Source organism: Nyctereutes procyonoides, unplaced genomic scaffold (assembly GCF_905146905.1).
Source record: "Nyctereutes procyonoides isolate TBG_1078 unplaced genomic scaffold, NYPRO_anot_genome, whole genome shotgun sequence".
Taxonomy (NCBI): Eukaryota; Metazoa; Chordata; class Mammalia; order Carnivora; family Canidae; genus Nyctereutes; species Nyctereutes procyonoides.
This window is the reverse complement of record NW_026575135.1, coordinates 36,717,343-36,741,022: the sequence shown is the minus strand read 5'-3', so window position 1 is coordinate 36,741,022 and position 23,680 is coordinate 36,717,343. Positions and strand designations below refer to the sequence as shown.

Below are 23,680 nucleotides of genomic sequence, written 5' to 3'. Positions count from 1 at the left end.
TTCATCCACTTACCCTGGCTTCTGTCACTCTGCCTTCTCCTTACAACTTTGGTCCCCATGTGGGGACAGCATTCAAGTTCTTTTTCATGTGCTTCTCAGTCCGAGAAAAAACTAAGATAAGTGGCTAGTCACTAAGAACACAGAAGCCACGGATGCTGCTCTCCTACAAAATAATTCCATCACTTTTGGCTGTAGCCCAGCCATATATACTTTGTTACGAATGTGGAGATCGCACAATTTAATATTACGATTTTTCATGTATAACGCTTAGATTGAAAATCCCAAAACCACTCTCATTAGTGAATGTTGAGTTCATTTTTGGGCTTTTCCGTATGTGTAATCAGAGGATTAAAATGCTATTACTGCAGCAAAATCCCATTTCAATTCTGTTTACCTGACCAGCTTTAAGGTTTAAATTTTTTTTCTTCTTTTTTTTTTTTAAAGATTTCTTATTTATGTACTCACGACACACACACACACACACACAGAGAGGCAGAGGGAGAAGCAGGCTCCCTGCAGAGAGCCCGACGTGGGACTCGATCCCGGGACCCCAGGATCACGCCCTGGGCGGAAGGCGGGCACTAAACCGCTCAGCCACGCGGGCTGCCCTTTTTTCTTCTTTTTAAATCGTTATTAGACCAGATAAAATAAAATAAATCATAAATATAGAGGAAAAAAAAAAAGATGGCACGTTCTTGACTTTCCCTAACGTTTTGGAGGCTTAAGGGATATTGAAACCAGGAACCGGGGCAGAAAATGTTTTCTGTGACCAGCCCAGCGGGCGCCAGGCGCAGAAGGAGCGCGGACTGACTTCTTCATTACCCGACGCGGAACGCAGAGAGGGCGGGCTCAACGGGGGCGGGCTCAACGGGGGCGGGCCAGCGCCAGGCCGCGCCGCTGCGGCCACCTGCAACCCCGGCGGGTCACCTGGGCCTGCCTGCGCCCGGGCGGCCGCGCTGCGGCGAGCGGGGTCGGCGGTCGGAGGGGGCGCAGCGCTCAGCCCCGGGCGCGGGAACGCCCCGGCGCTCCACCCCTGCCGCCCGCCCGCGGGTGAGGTGGCGCCAGGGCTCCGCGGGAGCCGCGCAGGTGGCGTGGGCTGCGGCGGCACCTGCCCCGCCGGCCCGCGCCCCGGGCGGGCGGGGCTTCCCGCGTCCCCTTTAAGAGGCCGCATCACCCGCCCCTGACGTCAGGGTGTTTCTCCGCACGAGCCCGCGTCCCGCGCCGCTCCGCGCCCCCGCGCCCACAGCCCTGGCGGCGGCACGACGAGCGGCCGCCCGGCGAGCGCGCCGCCCCGCTCGGCCCTCCGCTCCCGCTGCCGCTGCCGCTCCGCCGCCGCTTCTGCCCGGCACCGGCAGCCGCCTCCGCAGCCCCCCGCGCCCGCGAGTCCTCCCGCACCATGTCGGTGGCCGGGCTCAAGAAGCAATTCCACAAAGCGACTCAGGTGAGGCGCGTGACAGGTGCGCCGCGGGGCGGTCCCGGACGGAGCCGCGAGGGGCGCGCTCGGCGCCTGCGGTCGGCGGGGCGCGCGGGGAGCCGGGCCGCGCTCCGCATCGCCCGCCCGCGTCCCCGCCGCGAGTCCCTGGCCGCCCGGCCCGGGGGCCCCGCGCGGGAGCGGCCGGGAGGGGGCGGCGGCGGCGGCGGCGGCGGCGGCGGCGGCGGCGGCGGCACGGGGCCGCGGCACGCAGGTGCGGGAGCGGCGCGGCGCGGCGCGGCGGGAGATTATGTCAAGTCGTCTCGCACCCGGTGACCTTGCGGTGTCGCTGCCCCGCGCGGTGCTGGCGCGAGCGGGGGCCCGCACTGGGGGCGGGACTGCGGCGCGGGGCGCGGGCTGCGCGGGCTGCGCTCTCCCGCTGCGGCCGCGGCGTCGGCCCTTCCGTGCGGCCCCCCCCGCCCCGCCCCGCCCCGCCCCCCGGGCCCCGAGCGCGGAGGACGCGGCTTCCTTGTGGGAAGCGCCGCATCAACTTTTCCTGGGAGAGCCTGGTGGGGAAACTCCTGTGACGCCAAGGCTCGACCAGCCTGTGGGGGGGTCTCTCGGCGTTTCCCGTGGGTTCCGTAGCCTTCACAGTCAAACCATCACTTATTTCTAAGTATTATTTGTAGTGTGCCTTTTTTTTTTTTTTTTTTTTTTTTTTTTACATCTTGGACGTGCCCTATTTCCCTGTGGGGTTAATAAGCTGTGATTACAATTTATTTAATTCAGATTCTAATACTTTAAATCTCCTGGGGCTCGGCTGAAGAATTTTACATAGGGAAAGATAAGTGAATACTTACAATGTGACCTATTTCTTATGTAATGAGGATGGCTATTTTTTTCTCCCCTTTCCCTCTTCTGAAGCAGCTCTAGTGTAAGAGATCTTTAGCTAGGGAGTTTGTTGATTTCTTCAAATATCTCTCACAATTTAGCCTTCGCTGTTTTTTCATACATTAGTCGTGATTAATAGTGAGTTCTGTCATAATATCTCAGAAATAATGAGAATACCACAATAACTAATCCTGTTTTAAACCACATCCAGAAAAGGTGACAGTCGTGTTTTCAGGATCTTGGATAAATTGGAGAGATGCAGCATGAAGTTCATCCCGTGTTCGTCCACATGCTGTCTCTGTCACCATAGATTCGCCTTTGTAGAATCAGTTCTGTCTGTCTGGGAAATGTAGAAAACTAAGATGATTTCAGTAAAAACACCCATTACTGTAATTATTTTTGCTTTTCAAATTGGATCTTTCTGAGTCCTCTCTGAGAGAATGTTTGTAAACGTATTTGTAAAGATGCGGTTGGTGAGATATATGGAAGGCCTCTAGTAGCCTTTACTTGGAACTCCTTTAGGTTTACAGTGAAACACATGTGCTACCATAAATTCTTTGAAGTCACTAACTTTTTAAATTTGAGGTACTTTGTCACATCTCTGAAGCAGACCTGAGCACTGAATTTACCAACACCACATTCCTTCTTCACTTTGATTCTGAAGACTTCTTTTGCAAATCTTGGTGCCCTAAAAGGCAGTTTAGGAACCTTGGCGAAGACTAAGGCTTGATACCATCTCTGCTGTCAGTGATCTTGAGCAAGTTATTTAACTTTTAAATAGGGTTAATATCCATTTCCTAGAATTGATGTGAGTATAAATGAGTATAAATGAGAACATAGGGATCCCTGGGTGGCGCAGCGGTTTGGCGCCTGCCTTTGGCCCAGGGCGCGATCCTGGAGACCCGGGATCGAGTCTCACGTTGGGCTCCCGGTGCATGGAGCCTGCTTCTCCCTCTGCCTGTGTCTCTGCCTCTCTCTCTCTCTCTCTCTCTCTCTGTGACTATCATAAATAAATAAATATTAAAAAAATAAATGAGAACATAAAAACTGTTCAGTGAGTGATTTTAACATTAAAGGTAACTCTACTTGTATAAAATACTGTCCGTTATATTAGCAGTGATGACACATGAGGAAATCATGGAAGTAGACTTTTTAGTTTTGCTACCTTAACAAAACACAATCAGATGGCTTCATTTCAGCCAAATCCTGAAGTTATATGTGACACTGACGTTCAGGTTTGAGGTTACAAACCAGAATTGTGGTATGGAAGGACTTCTTAGATTGTTGGAGGAGGTCTTGTGACAAGATTCGTGTTAATCACATCTGTTTCAGATGCAGAACCACTGAGTCATTTTCTTTTACTAAAAAAGCCTTTCATTTTAGAGGTGAAACAACAGGCAGTATCTTATCTATAATTTAATGGAGCATAATCTTGGAAAGCCTCAGGCAAAGGTTATTCTTCCTGTGTATGTGTGTATTTGAAGGGTGTGTAAAGCCAGTGCTAATGTTTGCGTGTGACAAAGATAGGGGAAATAGCCATGTCCTACTTTTTAAGCCATTTTTCCATACCCAGCTCCATGAACTTGATCTTATCTACAAAGTAAGCTTTACACCTAGAATTGTTTCCTTGTGAGAACAGATACGCTGGGTTATATGGCCAGTGTTCTTAAGTGGAAGGCCCCTCTTCAGGCAAACATTTGTTTCTATGAAATTGAGTTTTTTGCTCACATTAGTGCAGGAGGAGATTTGTATTAATAAAACAATATGACTTTGATGTTTGCCCACTAATTTGAAATCTCTGACTAGAAGTGTCAAGGCTATTCTCTTGATTTAGAACTGATTATTTCTACCTTGTTGCTGACAATTGTTTTTAACATCTCTGATATTTGGAGGTGAAAAAAACGCTTTTGCTAAGGACAGTTTGTTAGAGTAGGAAAGCCTTTAGCGTAGAGAAAACGTTTGTTACAGAGTAAAATTTATTAGGTCATTGTGGTGTTCTCTAGAGCTGCCATAACAAAGTATCAAACAGTGCTTTAAACAACAGAAATTTATTGTCTCACCTTTTTGGAACATTGATGAAGGTGACAGTAAGGCCATGCTTCCTTGGAAGGCCCTAGGCAAGAGTCGGTGTCAGGCCTCTTACTTAGCTTCTATTAGTTTGTTGGCAGTCTTTGGCTTTTCTTGGTTGGTTTATACATCGCAGCATTTTTTTTCTCCCTTGTCCAAATTTCCTCTCTTAAAGGACATCAGTCATATTGGGTTGGACGCCCACCTTACACCAGTATGATCTCAATTTAGCTTGAGTAATTCTGCAATTTTCAAATAAGGTCACATTCTGAGGTGTTGGGGATTTTGATATCAAATTAGGAAGTTTTTGTTGGGGGGTACATAATTCAGCCCCTGACAACCATTATTTGCATGAAAGGATTCACCGGTGTTTTTCTAAATACTGTAGTGGATTTAACATTAAAAGGACAATTCATTCTGTAAATAATATCTTTCTATTGCATTGAATGAAATATGCTTTCTTCCTTTCAATGAGTTTGGTTAGGATATAGACCTGTTATAGACTATATATCTTCTATTTTTTTGTTTTTAAGATTTATTTATTTTAGAGCGCATGTGCTTGCGAGTGGGGCAGAGGGACTAAATCTTTAAGCAGACTCCCCACTGACCTCGGAGCCTGACATGAGGCTTTGATCCCATGACCCATGAGATCATGACCTGAGCTGAAACCAAGAGTGGGGCATACAACCAACTGAACCATCCAGGTGCCCCCTTCTGTTTTTTTTTTTTTAATGAGAAAAATTCATATTTGGTTACGTTAAGTTATGAATTAGTCTGTACGTGATTCTTGTCCCACTCAGATTCATTAACCAGAAAATTTTAATTACACTGGTATTTTATGCCTTTCTGTCTAATTTCTTCACACTTTTATCACATTTAAAATGCTGTATTTTGGGGGCACCTGAGTTGCTCAGTCAGTTAAGCATCTGCCTTCAGCTCAATCATGATCCCAGGATCCTGGGATTGAGCCCCACACCAGGCTTCCGCTCAGCAGGGGAGTCTGCTTCTCCCTCTTCCTCTGCCCCTGCTCATGTGTGCTCTCTCTCTTGTTCTGTCTCTCAAATAAATGAATAAAATCTTAAAATAAAAGAAATTCTTTATTTTATATAAATGCTTTGCTCTGGAGTATGTTACATAAATCTGTTTAAGCATTTACTTGCTAAGGTGTTTAGTTAAATATTTAATATATATTTAATATTTAATAATTTAAATAATTAATATTTAATGTATTTATATATTTACTCTTATTTTAAAATATATACTTAATTAGATATATAATTAGTTATAATTTTTAATCAGGTTCTCAGTTCCTTAACTGCCTGCTTTAAGTGGTAAAATCTCTGCTGCCTTCAAAATCTCAAGCCTCAGCATGAGTTGACACAGGGTTTCTTTCTTTTTTTTTATTTTAAGGTTTTATTTATTTATTCATGAGAGACACAGAGAAAGAGAGGCAGAGACACAGGCAGAGGGAGAAGCAGGCTCCATGCAGGGAGCCCGATGCGGGACTCGGTCCTGGGACTCCAGGATCATGCCCTGAGCCAAAGGCAGATGCTCAACTGCTGAGCCACCCAGGCATCCCTGACACAGGGTTTCTATACCTGCACTCTTTGTCAGATTCTTAGCCCTGGAGAGCCTATGTATTTTCTAAAATTATATGCTGCATCTTATATGCACTTTTTCTGAGGGAGAGGGATTTTAGCCTATCATCAGCTTCATAAAGGAATTCCTAATTCCTATCCTGCCCTTTCCCCCATCAAAGTAAAAATGTTTTGTAACAAATTGATGTCATCAGGAGAGAATGCGGTGGTTCTTACGATAGCAGTCACGGTATCCATTCTATTACCAGGCTTTAGGATGTCTGTTCAAAATGCAGTCTTCTCTGAACTAATTTTAGGGGCAATCAAATATAAAAACCCTTTTCAGAGGTGTCAGGATTAAATGAGATAATGTCTGTGAGAGTGCCATGCTTGCATAATAAGGATAACTTGAACCATGTAAAAAAAATAGTGAGCTCTAACTTACTGATATATTTGGAAGATGGGGTTTGAAATACAAGTGGCTATTGAAAATAATTTCTGTTGAGACTGAGATTCTTGATCAAGTTTTTGTTGTTGACACAGTTACATTTTTTGCAAGGCTTTCCCTCACAGTGATTCTTTAGTATTTTTTTTTTTTAAGGATTTATATATTCGAGAGAGAGCGAGAGCATGTGTGAGCACAAGTGTGCCAGGGAGTGGGACAGAGGGAGAGGGAGAATCCTCAAGCAGACTCCTCACTGAGTGCAGAGCCTGTCCTGGGGCTTGATCCCAGAACCCCAGCTCATGTCCTGAGCTGAAATCAAGAGCTGGTCACTTAACCGACTGAGCCACCCAGGCGTCCCATTCTTAGTGTTTTAAATTGAATTGAGTTTTAAATTGAGTTTTGGTTTCATTCTACTTGGAAAATTTTGATGTACCTCCCAAATTAATTAGAAATACCCTTGAAAATGACATCAAGACTTGGTTGGGGGAAAATGGGGAAATAGCATTGCAGGAGGGAGAGACTTAATGCTTGCAAAGCAGAGTTCATTCTTCCAAGCCCCTTGTGCTGCATTGGTATTCCCAGGGCTTCATACAACCCTAGGGCTTTCATTGGAGCTGGTAGCTTGAGAAAGTGAGAGAGGAGGGCAAGACTCATTGAGAAGTGAATAAGGAAAATTGGGGGCAGTAGAGTTGAAGAACAGCTCCAGAGTTTAAAGTTAGTGGGGCTTTCCCTCAGATGTTAAGACCAGATGGCAAGATTCTGGAGGACAAGAAATTAGATTTCCTTGACTTTTCTTTCTTTTCTTTTCTTTTGATCCTTTGTACCCTTGTTTTGTTCTGTGTGTGGTACCAAGAGGGGACATAGGAGAGGCTCGGGGAAATGAAGTTTATTAAACTCACAGGTTTTAGGGAGACAGAGGATCTGTCACTGCATGTGGAGGGGTCTGCACAGGAGGAGGGCTGAGGGAGTAGGCTCAGCCAAGCAGGTGGGGAGTCAAGAGAGGGTGCGAAGATTAGTGGGTAAGTGCTTTTATTGGAGTCAGGGTGGAGTACACAAGAAAAGGCAGAGGGGATTTTCTTGGTGCATTTGAATGTTACTAGGTCATAGTCAGAAGCGGGCAGAGAAAGGAACTTGGGGTGAGGTCTGCCTTCTCACAGTGGTATACGTGGTCACCTGGGCGGGTTGCTGACAGCTTGTGTATGTGGGGATGTTAAGGCAGCAAGAAACAAAATATGAAGTATTATAATCTTACAGTACAACTTTTCTCAGTTTTTTTTGGGGGGGGTGTTGGTGGTTTAGATTTTCTTTATTGCTCTAATCCTTTGGAGTCCAAATGTTTAAAAATGATTATGTGGTCTATAATGGATAATAAAGACTAAGAAGAGAGCGATAGCCATACCTATGAAAATGTCATGATTGTAAGACCCTGTCAAGTGTTCTTGCAGACTATTGATAAAATGTTTTCAAATGTCACTAAATCGTCACCTGAGTATGATGGTTCAGGAAATAAATTTACTGTGTATGAAGATTTTACATTTAATACAACTTCTAAATTTGGAGTATGATATTCTAGTTGCTTTGCCCTCACCTGCCTCTTCCCAGCCCCAGGTCAGATTGTATATGGTGTGGATGACTATGGAGGAGCTTTCTATAATTTGTGAGAACCAACTAGCTCCTAGGAGGTTTGCTTAGATGCTCCGGTCTCTGAAGGACCAGTAGGCAGTATTTTGTGCCCTGTTCTGAATAATGATATCTGAAAGAAATAGAGATGTCTTTCTTATAATTCAAACTAAATTTTCCCCATACATCTTAATTGGAGCAGTTCCATAAGGCTAAGAAATACCTCTGTATCAAAGTACAATACTTGTTAGGCACACGTGGCTAGTCTGCCTGTGCTTTTTAATATTCCGGAAATACTGTCCACAGTGAACACTCCCTGTTTGGAGAAGGAAAGAATGGGAGTCATGGCAGTTATTGTCCTTACTGTGATGTCACATTCTGGGTAAGCCCTGTGAAGTCCCAACCCTTAGAGTAGAGGAAGTGCTTTGGTTTTGCTCTGGTTCTGCAGTCAGGGAAGAATTCTTTTGTTCTTTATTCTATCTGTCCAGAATCTAAAGAGTGTGACAGGGAGTGTGGTCTCTGGGAACTGAAGAGTTTCTTTAGTTGACTTCCTGTTTAATATTTGTGGATTGTTTTACAATTACAGACTTTTCACTACTCATGGCTGATTTGAACTATAAAATTCCTTCAAAAACTTAGGAGACTTCTAATCTTTTCTTGTTAGTTCCATTTGCTAGTTACCATAGTGCAATCTTTTTGGATTTCACTGGTCCAATGGATCTTTTTTATATGTAATTTCAACCAGTAGGTTTGGTTGTGTTAATCTGAATTTTGCAAGAGCACTTTGTGCTTTGGTTTAACCAAGAAGTCTTAAAGGATGTTTATTGCTCATAGAGCAGTTCATTCTTTCTTTTCATTCATTCATTCATTCATTCATTCGTTCATTCATTCTTTTGTCCCATTATTTACTTAAGGGATCCAGGATGACTGGGAGGTTCTTCCATCTTTGACGCATGATTTTCAAGACTGCCAAAGGGAAGGAGTATGTTGGAACGAGCATGGGAGATTTCTGTAGGTCAGAGCTGGAAGGAGACTGTGGTAGGCAGGATGCTAAGGCCCGGCAGTGACTCTCCCTCTTGTATTGTCACCTCCTCTTTGAGTGCAAGCCATCCTGTCACTATGAAAGATGTTTTTCTTGAAATTGTTGCTTTATATGGGAAAAGGGAGATTATACATTTGGTATTAATCTAATCATACGAACCCCTTGGAAGCAGAGCATTTTCTCTGCCTGGTATTAGAAGGGTAAGTCTGAAAGATTGGAAGCACAAGGACTAGGCATGGTGTTGCTGTTAAGATGTGAGAAGGAATGTACTCAGCCTCCAGGAGTAGAGAGCAGATTTTAGATGGCAGCGGGCAAGGAAACCAGGGTCCTTAGACCCCAGTCTCAAGGATCTGGATTCTGCCAACAACCTGGATGGAAGAGAATTCTTCTCAAGAATCTGCAGCTAGGAGTCCAATCTAACTGTCACCTTGACTTTGGCCTTGTGAGACACTGAGTGGAGAACCCAGCGAAGCTGGACTTTTGAACCCAGGTCAAAAGTCCTGCCTATAGGACTGTGGGCTAATAAATAAATGGCTGTCATTTTTAAGCTGCTAAGTATGTGATAATTGGTATACAACAATAGAAAGTTAATAGAAAAAACAGGCACGTCTGTTTATGTTCAGTTGCCTAGAACTTATAGCCAGACTGTGGAACCCCCAAGTGCAGGGGAGGAAGGGAAGAGGCTGGGAACTGCAGTCAAGCAGCATACCAGAATGTAGAAGTGAGTGTGGTAAAAAAGCTAGAAGTCCTTGCCCTCTTTTGTGCCTGTCATACACTCATTTGCATGTTTGCTCATGAATGTGTGTATATGCATCATACACATATACAGAATACACACAAGTGTAATTTGCTGAATCAACTTTTTTTTTATTACACAAGGCTTAGTGTTTCATATGCCTTTTAAAATACATTTTATATATTATAGATTTTTCTTGCTACAAGGTTTAGGTTTTCTGATGAAACACCTGCTGCTTTTTGTTGTTCCTGATCAATTGTAAACAGTGAGGCTGTTCACTACTTTCTGAGCAACCTCTTAGCTTGGTGTATGATGAAAGCTTCATTGACCTTGGAGAGGAGAGATCTTAGAACACTGAGGATATTTTTGAATTATTAGTCTCCAACCAAGCCATCAGGGATTTTTACTAGTGAGGGTAGAGTGGTTGGATGTTCACCCTACAGCTGTTTCTGTTCTTGTGGGAAGCCTGTGCCAACACAAACACAATGAAATGCCCTTATTCAGTATGGGCACATTAAATAGCTCCATGGTAATTTGAAGTTATTCATTAAGTAATTGGGGATTGCAGGTGCACATGGCACACTTTGCGTTGTCTGTGATATGTTCATTCCATGCTCTTTGACAAGATTTGCAGATCCATAGCCCTCAATGATTTTCTAAGTGCAGCTGGCAGACAGTCCTTTTGGAAAGGATGAGGTCTGGCACCCCCAGATGTCCTGAAGGATGCAGTGTCAGTTGAGCAGCTTGGCTGGAAAGAGGATAGTCGGGAATGTGGTCTGAGTGATGAAGTAATCTGGAGGTGAAGCATCCTGTTGGAATTGATCATAGACTGGGTACAGCTTTCACCCTTATTCTCTGCATTTGTTGCTTACTGAGGTGTTCCTGGTGTGCTTCTTTATGTGGAGTGAATGCTGTACATGGTGGCTGGCTGGACATAATTATATTATTTGTTAAACTGCTTAAGTGGCTACTTCTAGGCAAGACCTACAAACCCAAACCCTGCTGGCTGTGGCTTTCCTTCATAATATTTGTAAGCTGATTAGTGGAAGTACTTTCTGGAGATGTTCCTCATTAATACCATCATCAAGATTTTACTCATGAAAGTTGGTATCCTATTATCTACAGATTCTATTCTGCTTCTTATGGTCAATCTTGCACCTGAATTGTGTCTCTTGTTCCCCTTTAAATGAAGTTTAACAAACACAATTGTTTGCTATTAAGGTTTTTCCTGTTAATCTCATCCTCTACTCTCTCTGTATCTTGAGTCCCTTTGAAACCCACAAATCCAAACTCTTGATTTTTTTCCACTGTTTTTTGTCATTACTTTCACCTTAAACTCTGTCCACATTTTTCAGAGAGATACTTACAGTGCTCATTATTCATCTCTTCTTTAAATTTCTTTAGGTAGACATGGAAACCTCCTTTTTCCTCACTTCAACAGAAGCTGGGAAAGCTAGTCATTATTTACAAAATTTAAATGATCACAAAATACTTGAACACTTTAGATGCATTTTATTCATTTTTACAAGCTCTTTCACCTTTCTGTGTCTCCGAAGTACACAGTTAAAGAATTTTGATCCATTTTTATCATAAACCACCTTAAATGAAGTCTGTCTTAACTTATAAAATCTCTTAGTACATTTGTCTAAATTTGATGATTATTACTCTACTTTTATGAGGTGATGAATATGCTGATATCATGTGATATGTGTTGGTCTGCCTTTTATAATCTGAATTCTTTGTGTCTGGGCAGCCCGGGTGGCTCAGCAGTTTAGTGCTGCCTTCAGCCCAAAGCCTGATCCTGGAGACCCAGGATCGAGTCCCATGTCAGGCTCCCTGCATGGAGCCTGCTTCTCCCTCTGTCTGTGTCTCTGCCCCCCCCCCCCGAGTCTCTCATGAATAAATAAAATCTTAAAAAAAATAAATTCTTTGTGTCTGATGTCACTGTGTCTGTCAGTTGCTGCCATGAATGATTCAAGTGAATTTAGGCAGGCAACTTTTTTTTTATTTTTTTATTTATGATAGTCACACACACAGAGAGAGAGAGATAGAGAGAGAGAGAGAGAGAGAGGCAGAGACACAGGCAGAGGCAGAAGCAGGCTCCATGCACCGGGAGCCTGATGTGGGATTCGATCCTGGGTCTCCAGGATCGCGCCCTGGGCCAAAGGCAGGCGCTAAACCGCTGTGCCACCCAGGGATCCTGGCAGTCAACTTTTATAGACTCTTTACATATGATTATGTGGGGTTATTTGTCCCCCACATTTATTACTCAGTTTTTATGAGTTTTGGGCATCTATAGTCATTTTTACATTATTGACTTTACTTTAAAAATGAATCATTATATCATTTTCATACATGGAAAAGCCACTATAACTTTTCATAAGTAGAAGTATGGGAATTGTCATACAAAAGACATTAAATCCTAGATACTCTTGGTGGAGTAAATCTGTGAGCTTGAAATTTATTCTGCTTTTATTTTTTTTTAATTTTTTAATTTTTTTTAATTTTTTTAATTTATTTATGATAGTCACAGAGAGAGAGAGAGAGAGAGAGAGAGAGAGAGGCAGAGACAGAGACACAGGCAGAGGGAGAAGCAGACTCCATGCACCGGGAGCCTGATGTGGGATTCGATCCCGGGTCTCCAGGATCGAGCCCTGGGCCAAAGGCAGGCGCCAAACCGCTGCGCCACCCAGGGATCCCTCTGCTTTTGTTTAAAAAGGAAATTAACACATATAAGACAAGGAGCACATACCCTAATAATACACTGAGTCTTTGTCCCTCACTAAGAGTAACTGAAAGAAGAATAAAGTGAATGTTATCCTCATCGAGGGAGTTGGTGTTATTAAGGACACAAATCTGCACCAACTGTATTGTTCAAACATGCTCCCTTCTACAGTTTGACTATTTAAGTGTTTAGTTCTTTTTGTCCTATCAAGGAATTTTCTGTGCATGACAGGTGATGTAATTATGGATCCTAAAAGATTGCTTACTTAGAGCAGCACCAAGTCACCTGTTCTGTGCCTAATGTTTGGATGGAAGGCAGAAGTGAACTTCAAGAGAGGCTCTTGAAATCATTTAGAAAGTGGTAAAAGGCCATGTATTGTGAAACTGGAAATGATCAGCAGGAGCCCAGGCCTAGAAGCTCTGAGACTTCAGAGCTTAAAATTATCCCGTTCTAAGGACCTGTGAACCCTCATACAAGTCACTAGTCACTTGATTGCAGCTTGTAGCCATTGCTAAGTCCCACAGCTGAGGTAGTATGGTCTTGGGCATGAGTTTAGGTTCTAACATTTTATGCTTTGGTCTTGTTCTCCTCTGATTCATTGTCTGAGTCACTGCAGTGATCTTTCTGAAGAGCAAATCTACTCTTGCTCTTCAACTTAAAATTCTTCAGTGGCTCCTTATGGCCCTGCACAAAGCCCATGTAAGTTGCATTAAGGAGTGTGGAGTGTGATCTGACCTCTGTTTACCGATCTAGTCTCTTTGCTGACAGCTCTTTCTGTGCGTGCTTAGCTTGTATAGCTTTATTCCACACAAACTTACTTGCCTGTGAGCTTTTGCACTGTGCTGACTCTTCGTAGAAATCCCCCTTTCCTCTTTTCCACTTTATGCTTGACTAATCACTGTACCTCTTGACAGTCTCAGCTTGCTGTTTTCTTAGGCTGTCTTTGCCTCATTTGGTATGGGTCAGATGCCCTTCCATGTGCAATGAAAATTGCCCATTACATTTCTTGTAAGTGTAGTACTTGGCCCACCTATTATATTCTTGTTTACATCCCCCAGGGTGGATATAAAGAAGAGGACTCTGTCTTCACTGTTCTTCATAGTATCCCCAATGCCTGGGGTACCATAGTGAGAATTCAGCTGATGTTTGTTTTCCATTTATCCATATTTATATGTATTTAAAAGGAGTTATCCTATACATATATTTTTAATCTGCTTATTTCTGTTTAAAAATACATCATATATTTTTCAGAGTTAATGTAAAAGTTAAGACATGCCCTCATAAAATTGTAGGCTTAAAATAAACTCTCCTGTCAATGTGACTAGCATGGCTAGGTATTATTTTAACTCATTAATTACTTATATATAACAACCCTATGAGGTTGCCACATCATTATCCCCATTCAATAAACAAGGAAACTGAGGCTCGGAGGTGAAGTTGTCCACTGTTATAAAGTTTCATGGGCAGAGCCAGGATTTAGTCTAGACTAGCTAGTTTCAGAGCCAGTAATTGCCAGTTATTCTCAACTCTGAGTTCTATTCTAATCTTAAATGTCAAAGAAATATCTAAAAGCACTAAGTAATCAGGAAGATAAAGATGAACACCTTGGTAGAAAAATTTGAAAAGAATATGGAAAGGCAATAAATACCTGAAAGAACTACAAGTGGCCAGGATACAAACAGAAAGACCTTGGAAATCTTGAGACATTTTTCATGGTTTAGATTAGCATAGATTAGATGCTAGATTATGTGACATTTTTCATGGTTTAGATTAGCATAGATTAGAAGGAATGATAACATTCTGAGTTGGCCAGGGTGTAAGAACACACATTCTCATTTGCTAGTGGGAATGTAAACTGTTGTAACACTTCAGGGTGATGATCAACAGGTCTCTTCTTTGTAAATTGGCTTTTAGGAATCTATTTAGAGAAAATAAGTGTGTAAGCATGCAAAACTGGATACACAGTTGTTCGCATTGTTAGTTATTGTAGTGAAAATTTGGAAGCAATGAGATGTCAGATAATAGGAAATAGGGAAGTAAATCATGGTATGTCTGTATCATGGAGTATCTGTAGCCATTTTATCCATGGGACAGTATTTATTGGTGTAGGAATATTCATGATTATAGCTAAGTGGAAGAAACAGGCCATAAAATGCATTTGTAGGCCTAATATTGGAAAAGAAGAGCTAAAACAGTAGCTAAAAATAAGCTGAGAACTTCTATACCAGGAGCTATGATGTATTGCTATATTTGTATTTCTACATTTTCTTCCTCATCTTTTTATTATGTTTATCACTAAATTTTCTTTCTACTCCATCATTGTTGCTGCTTATTCTCATCTCTCCACTTCCTCAGGTTAAAAGGAAATCATGGAATAGAAGAATCTTTAAGATATTAGTGAGATTGGGAATAAGCCCAGTTTCCAGCCAAGTTTTGAAGCCATAAGCCAATGTGTGTTTGCTCTGTGACACATTTAGCTTAAGAGTATTAGAATGCCTGCCTCACTCTCCATAGAGCCCTGAACTAAATTGTGCTGCCTGGGTTTCTTCTGCATGCATGGCTGCTTTTGAATTCATAAATAAGAATGTTGCTAATGACTTTTGGGGGCATTTCTTTTAAATAAAGATCTCTCGTGATCTATCCCTACTCCTCTCCTTAGGAAAGAATACGTCATGGCCTTGACTGTATTTTGCATAAAGGAAGAAGGGCAGCTAGGACATGTATAGTGTAGGAAGAGTATTTCTGCAAGATAGTAATTTGGTGCAAGATGTTCAGTCTTGTTCTCTTGCCCTTATACCAGCAGTCTCCTGTCTGTTCTTAGCTTCTTGGTACAAGGCCTATAGATAATGCTATGCCAGCAAAGAAGAATGAGATGAGATGGAGACATGATAAGAGGATAGATATTCTGGGTGTTATCCTTTGAACTTGAATGCAGAACTCTTTTAATAGTCTCTGGTGGGCTTTTTTTGAGGACAGAAAATGCAAAGTTTAGGAAGTGACAAATGGGAAAATAATACCTTCTTCTTTCCACCCCAAACAAAATAGAACAAAATGGAAGGACCATGACCATGTAACACAGTCTCAGTAATGAGATGGGCAGGTCACTTTTAGCTTCCTCCCAGAGAGGACACATCTGGCAAGATCAACGGGAGCACCGAGGGTAGCTGCTGGTTGGGCACAAGTGTGCCTTTATGGATGATTTGGCTTTCTCTGGGGCTTGGCACTCTTTAATGGCTTCAATGAAAAGTGCTTCGAGCACTGAGACAAATAGGCTGTGAAGTCATTTCTGGAGTAAAGCTTGTTTTTCCAGTCTCTGCAGAATCTCTTCAAATTTCTGGAGCCAACACTAACGTGTAAGTTGAGAAACAGTTGAAGACTGTCTCAAGGAATTTGTTTTCTTGCCTAGTTAATCTGATGGAAGCCTTTACTAAACTGATGTTTTTATCTTCTGTAAAACTTCAGGTTTTAATTCTCTTAAGTTTTTATAGTTTTAAGCATTTAAAAATATCACTATATAAGAGTGATTTTTGAGTTAAGGTGGATGTAACATAATGGAACTGTATTACCTATACGTTCTGTCCTGTGTCCTCCTTAGGTGCTTAAGAATGGGAGAGTTTTGCAGGAAACTTGTCTCATAATTGGGTATTGCTGGTAGTGAAAGGGAGATATGTGTCTGATTTATAAGTTTTTAGATGCAGGCTATCTATTAAAGTAGGTTTAATAAGCTACTCAATAAATTATTTTGTTGTAAAAACCTCTCAGTGCAAGAGAGATCAAGACAGAGCTGAGATCAAGAATCAGACACTTAACCAATTGAGCCACTTGGGTCCTCCCAGGGTAGATTCTTATTTTGTATCCGTGCATTAGTCTCCTCTGATTCCTGAGTGGACTCTGGGAACCATGAAGTCCGAATTTATAGAGAACCCGTGGGCTTGAAAATGGTGCGCACCTATTTCTGTAGATTAAATGACTTCACTTTTGCTTATGTCATCATTTTGAAGATGCTCAGCGTTTACTTCCTTGTTCATTTGGTAGTGATTCTGACCACCAGCCTAGCATCTCTGCATGTGAGGTTCTCAAACCTGGCTGTGCATCTCACTGGGTTCCCACTACTGAAGACTCTGAAGTAGATTTGAGGAGGGCCACATGCATTACTTAAAAATAAGCTCAAACAACTCTTCAGCTTTAGAGACTGCTGTCCAAAAATCTTCTATTAAATATTCTATTATTAGGTAGAACATAGAGGAGAGACCTGTACCAAGCCCATGTAAGTTTGAGAAATATTGGATCAGACAAAGGTAAGCATGTTTGAGTACTTCAGGACTTTCTAGAGCCTGACCATCATGAAGAGATCAGAATTCTTGAAGCAGGGTGTGGTTATATAGTTTCTCAAACTTAATTGATTAGTACATTCTCCGGCCTATCCCCCTGCTTCTTTCTATCTTTCTTTTCCCCCCTTCATCCACCCTCAACAAAAAATTTAAAAAAGATTTGTTCTAAATTACCTGTACATAAAATAAATAATAGTTTTCCTTTAAAAGTTCTTCAAGTTTGGTTTTGATATATGTTTCTCTACAGCATTATTTCTATTTTGAATCCAGTGTTAGGTGTTTTGAATAATTTCTCCTGTCAAATAAAAGTTCTTTATTCATTATTTTAAATTAGATAATTATGATTTGACTCTAAAAAATTTAATTATAGTATATTAATATATTATTGTATTAATATAACGTATAAATACTGTATTGATACTGTATATTACATCTCCATGACCTATTTATTTTATAACTGGAAGTTTGTACCTTTGACTCCCTTTATTTGTTTGGCCCACCTCCCACTTCTGACAACTGCCTGTCTTTTCTATGTATCATTGAGCTTGGTTTTTTTGGTTTTTTGTTCTGCATTCACATGTAAGTGAATCATATGGTATTTGTCTTTCTCTGTTTGACTTACTTCATTTAGCTTAATGCCCTCAGAGTCTGTCCATGTTGTTGCTAATGGCAAAATTTCAGTCTTTTTATGGCTGAGTAATATTCTTGTGAGTGTATGTATGCCACATTTTCTTTATCAGTTTTTAAATTTTTTAATTTTTTATCTTTGTTAGACACTTAAGTTGTTTTTATATCTTGATTATAAATAATGCTGCAATGAACATGAGAGTGCATATACCTTTTCGAGTTAGTATTTTCATTTTCTTCATATAAATGCCCAGAAGTGGAATTGTGGAGTTACCTGGTAGTTCTATTTTTAATATCTTGAGGAACTTCCGTACTGTTTTCCTCACTGGCTGCACCAGTTTGTCTTCCAACTAACAGTGCATGAGGGTTCCCTTTTCTCCACAGCTTTGCCAGGATTAATTTCTTGTTTTATTTAATAATAGCCATTTTACCAGTTGTGAGATGATATCCAGTTTTGGTTTGCGCTTCCCTCATAATGATGTTGAGCCCTCTTTTTATGTATCTGGTGGCCATCTGTGTATCTACTTTGGAAAAATAATGACTTGACTCTTTAAGCAGTTAGCTGCTTTGATAATTGCTTCACTAACATTCATCTCAAACTAGAAACTCATACTAACTTTTCTCTCTTTGTTGATAAATGTGGCATGACACCTTATAGTGTATATGTGCTTATTATACTACATTAACATCTCTCTAGGGAGAAGACCTATTGATATTGAACCCCCTTAATATGGGAAAATGGAGGCTTAGTAACTTGCATGACGTTTCTGCAGAAATAATCGGTAATAATCATGAGGCTCTTTGTGCCTAAGTCACTGCTAGAAGTGCCAGATGTGCTGATGGCAGCTGTGAGGGGGTAAGATACGAGAGAAGCAGTGCAAGAACATAGTAGGGAGGCTGGATGACATTTTCCAAATGCTGCAAGTAGCAATGACTATGGATGGCCTGCCCCTGCTGAAAAAGCTATTTACAAATACAGAAACTTATTCCCTTCTCACACTAGAAAGAACTTTAAAATGTGCAATAGTAGGTTGTTCAGGAATATTATGAGGATTGAGGAGTAGGTATTCAAAGATTATTTTTTTGTAACATAGGGAAAAGAGCCTTATGCTACATTATTACTATTTATTAAAGAGTAATTAACAGTGATGCTACTGAGTTACAAATAGGTCAGTACAAAGGCCACTGTGCCTTGTGGCTTTAATGTAATATTGTTTGTATAGTTCATGTATCTAATACATGAAAATCTTTGTTTTCACTGTTGTTAATTAATGTCCCATGGATCAGTGAAATTGCTCAGAACTGGGGCTCCTCTGTGGAGAATAGACTTAATTCCAGTTTCACTCTCGTTTTGACTTTAGAGGTTTCCTGATTACAATGACTTATTTCTACAGTTTCATAGTTTGTATTGAGGTTATTAGTCATATAGAATTTTCTTAAGCCAAATACGTCCCTGTGAAATATTGGCACTTGTCATGTCATTTTTGAAATGCCGTGGGAGTTCCTCAGATAGTCCCTGGCTCACCACCACTACCACCACCCATCCTGGTCTCACCTCTGACCATCTGTGTCTCCCAGCATTCCTGCCTGCCTCCTCTCAGGTATGTGACAGTTTAGCCAGAATGATTTTTTCAAAACCTAAATATGTCCTTGCTTCTGTGTATTGAAAATTTTCAATGGCTTCTGGTAGCAAAGACCAGCAACCTAGATAGTGAGCTGCAAGGGCCTGCTTGATCTGACCCACGTCTCCCCATCCTGATTCAGTGCCAGTTTTCCCCTCACACTGTGCTCTGGTCATCCATCTGTCTTACAAACAGTAGGCATTACATCAATTACCTGCCAGGCTCTGTACTAAGTTCAGAGTGTAGAGAGGTGAATAAAACACTAATTCCCTGTCCACGTGGAACTGGCAGTATAGTTCAGAAGACACCAATAATCATGCAGATACATAGTTAGACATTGTCACAAGTGCAGCATAGAAATAATACGGTCATGTCTGACATTGCACTGTGGAAAGAGACCACATATTCTTCAATATGTAGAAAGGTTAAGATTGTTTATTAGGCACAACCTAGGAAGCTCTTACCAGCAGAGATCATTCCAAATGTGAGAAAGTTACCATTATTTGCACATAAAAAGCATTTGATGGCTTTACAGAAACTTACATATTTTAATTCAGAGAAGATAGTCTTGAGAATAAAGAGCTCCTTCTTGGGTTTCACTGAAGCTAAGGTCTTGGAACACCTCCAGCTGGAATAGTTTCTGTTGAATGAATAAGATTGTGTGACATGATTTATATCATTACCTTTTCTGTTGAAGACCATATCTCTGGCCTTTTAGAAGTAGGTGGGCGTGGAGTGTCTCTCTGAGGATGTGCATTTAAACTGAGAAGTTGAAGGTGAGAATAAACCATTGCTTTGTGAAGTTGTCAGCTAAAGGCATAGCATGCAGGAGCATGCTCAGAAGAGGCAGACATCGGGCTTTTGTGGTCAGGCTCCTGTGGCAGGACCGCATGCCCACCCTCCCAGTACTTTGAGGCTAGTTCACACCTACTCCTCCGTTAGCCTTTAATTCAAACCCATCTTTGGAAAGGGAGTGGTACCAAGGATTACTCTCATGTCTTGCAGGTTCTTCATTTCTGGAAGCCATTTAGGCTGTATGTGTCAAGATATAGATTCCCTTTGATTAAGGCACTTCTTGGAATTTATCACAAGTAGGAAAATTGGAGACATGTACAAAGACAGATGTTCAAATTAATGGTAGTGAAATATTGGTACAGTCACACAGTGGAGTTCTATATGGCCATTAAAAATGGTATAATCTGCTTCTGTTCACATGGGCACCTTTCCTTGATATACTTGGGCATGTGTAGCATGAACCTGTATATAAAATTGTGGGCATGACCTGTATCTGAACATGTGGCTAGATGTTCACAATGTTATTACCTCTGAATGTGGGCTTTTGAAAGTTTTCTTTTTCTTAAATTTTTTGGATGTTTCTTAAAAAAAAATATAAACAATGAGCATATATCTTTTGGTAATAAGAAAACCTTTCAGGAAATAAGAATAAGTATCTAAGATTGCGTATCATTTAATTTTTTTTCTGATCTGAAGAGTTTTCCAGCTATAAAATAAAAACAATAAGACATTTTCTTATCCCTTTGTAAGTTTTTAAATTCTTGTAACGCTTATTTTTGGCTCCTGTAAATACAATTCCCATATTTGGCTTTCCTAGCCACTGTGTTAAAGATGTTTGAAATATTCAGGGTACTGAACAGAAGGTCAAACACAAAGAAGGAAATGGGGTTCAGAAGCATTTTCATTAAAATTGCATGAATACTGGAGTTTATTCTATGGCACAAAGCCTTCTTGGATAAACTGGATCAATATTTAATAGAAACACAGCCTTTAAACCATCACTGTTCTTAAGGTCTTCTGTTTTTAATTAAATGTTCTATGTTCTTTAGCCTTACAAGACGGAGTAACTAAGACAAAGGAGGGAAAAACAAAACAAAACATTCACGTCACAGATAGGAGTATAATGTTGAAGGGAGAATTTCAAATAACCTCCCTCCACAGACTGACTCTCTCTCTCTCTCTCTCTCTCTCTCTCTCTCTCTCTTTCTCTTTTTCCCTTTCCCTTCCTTCCCTGGGAGATAATATTAAATAGTACAGCTGGCTCAGATTCTTATCCTTTCTGAGTCACATCTTCAGAGAACAGTTTAATAAAGCATTAACTAGACAGGGATAATCTAGCTGCATAATTTTGCTAATGACATATCTATAGAATGCTATTTCTATTCTATTGTAAGGCATCCATTTTTAGTTGCTAGCTGTATGCTGGTTTTGCAACTACAAGCAACGTTTGTTATTCAACACTCTCTCTGGTTCACGGAGTATGTACCACTATTTTGGATTTTGTGGAAAATGGACTTTAAAGATAGGTTTCATGATATTCCTCAACATGGGGATGCATTTGGGATTTTAAAAAAATCTCTACCTATTGTCCTAGCTGAGAGATTGTTATAAGGCAGAGAGAAGAAAGGAATAAATTGTCTATGTAGGTAAAAAATGCAATGTGAATTTAGGGGTCAGGGTTTAGGATGCAGAGGTTTTAATACATTGTTGGAGTGGCAATAGAGAGCATGTTTCTAGCATATTTCTGTAAATTTTGTTTACTTTGTTTGCATACACGTTGTTTCTCCAGCTGTATTGTACCACCTGACATCTTTAGCAGATAGCACAGGCCCTGGTGGGAATGGGGATGGGTATGCCTATCATGCACAGGTTTGTCTCCTTTTAGTTGTTGAAGCTCATGTGATATCATATTCTTTAATCTGAACTAATCCATTACCAAAGGACATTTAACAAAATGGGTGAAAGGTGGAAGAATTAAACACAGGGCTTAATGTTCAGAGGATATTTTTAGACTTAGAAGCAGCTTACTGCTTTTTATGAAGTGGTCAAGTATAATTAATGTTTCATATTTCCCTCTTTGCTCATGTTTTTCTTTTAAAGGATAAAATTCTGGTTTTAACTATGTGGGTGTGTGTGTGTGCACACATGCATGTATTTGGTTCTTTGGTTCATGGAAATGTGGTTATTTTGTCTAATGGCTATATAGGTAGTATTTCCTTTTATCTCTTCTAAAATAACTTTAGTTGTTACAGAAATCAAGTCTTCATTCCACATAAGCTTCAGAAAAGGTGAAGTTATGTATTAAACCATGATAGTAATTAAAAATTTTTTAATTCCTAGAGATAAAAAAGGAAGCCAGTGAGTGGTTAATTGGCATTGTTATATTTTAGGTCCTCTTGAGTGCTGAAGCAGAACCAGAAGTAGTTTTTTTTTTTTTTTTTTAAGATCAGTTTGAGTAATATAGTTTATCTGATGACTTGTTGAGTCTTCCTCTCAGAACTTGGGATATGGCCTTTGGGGGAGAGAGTCTCACTGCAGAGAATTATCTGTCTGTAGTGGATTTGATTATGTCACATAATTACAAATAATTCTAGTTCTAGTAGTTAGTAGCAAAAGAAAAATGGTCAAGCTTGGAAGTTATAAGTTGCTATTTTGGGGCTGGAGATCTTGCAGATCATTTCATGCAAGGGAAACTGAGACCTCACCATTTTAAGTGCCCCGCAGAAAGCCTTCTCGTTCAACTTGATGAATCCCAGTTATTCCTTCCGAGACTCCCAGATTTTGTTTTTTTTTTTTCTCTCCCAGATTTTGAAAACCAAATTGGCATTCTTTATATAAAGTGTTAAAAAAAATGAAGAACTCTGTTATTGGATGGCATGACTTAAAAGAGGAAGAGACTAGAGAATGACAATCAGACATCCTTCACGTTCTCCTGGCAGCATGCTCTTGGCTTGTTCCCAGAACCCTTCCTCGGGATCAGGCTTGTGAGAGACAGAAATGATCTTAATAAATAGGATTATGACTTGGAATGGGGCTTTGGGCTCCCAATTTTTTGTAAAGTTTCCTGTAGTAACCTTTGAATTTGTTCTCAGGGCACTGTCTAAACAAACTGGGTCTGCTCTGCTGCTCTTCTACCTTGAGGCTTGGCTTCTTATATACGACTTCAGCCCACCAGGTTCTTTAGAAATGTTCCTGTATCTCTGTGGTCCTGTCTTCTCTAAGATGCTGCATCACATGTAGGGACATTTCTTTTCTTTAGTTTGTTTACCTCAAAACCCAGCCAGTGGCTTGTCAGTTTGATTGCTATTATCTGGACTCTTCTGTTTTACTTAAGGAGTCAGTGATAGGTCACAGTTGAAATCAGTTAATTTTACAGCTAGATTATGATGAAACATAGGAAACTATCTCTGATTTGATATTACGTAGCCAAAACATTTTGGTGTGGCTTTGGTTTCTCTCTTTCCAAATATTTTGTAGTATACTCTACTCTTGAGGCACCAAGCTGCCTTCTCTCTTTCACCATGGCCTCAGGCGATTGGCAGGTCTGGTGACTCGGAAAGGGAGATCTTGCCTTCCAGGTGAGACTTGACCCCTTGTATATAGGGGGTGACCTGGTTGCATCTATTGAGCAGTATAAAAAACAAATATTATTGATTTGTGAAAGAAGGATTAGACATGATGGTAACAACATGATTGATTGTCATATTTTTGTCTTTATTCCTCCCTTTTTTTTTGGAAAATGGAATGGGACAGATAGGAAACATGTGAACCAGAATGAAACAATTTCTTGT

General features: G+C 40.9%; 1 protein-coding gene across 1 annotated transcript in view; it reads left to right on the top strand.

The window, feature by feature from the left end:
- The first annotated feature begins 1,239 nt into the window (after positions 1 to 1,239).
- SH3GL2 (SH3 domain containing GRB2 like 2, endophilin A1) overlaps positions 1,240 to 23,680 on the top strand; it is a 206,596-nt gene continuing 184,155 nt past the window's right edge. Inside the window, exon 1 of the mRNA XM_055301444.1 lies at positions 1,240 to 1,441. Coding sequence (XP_055157419.1) covers positions 1,397 to 1,441 — 45 coding nt within the window. The 5' untranslated portion in view covers positions 1,240 to 1,396. The remainder of the gene's footprint in view (positions 1,442 to 23,680) is intronic.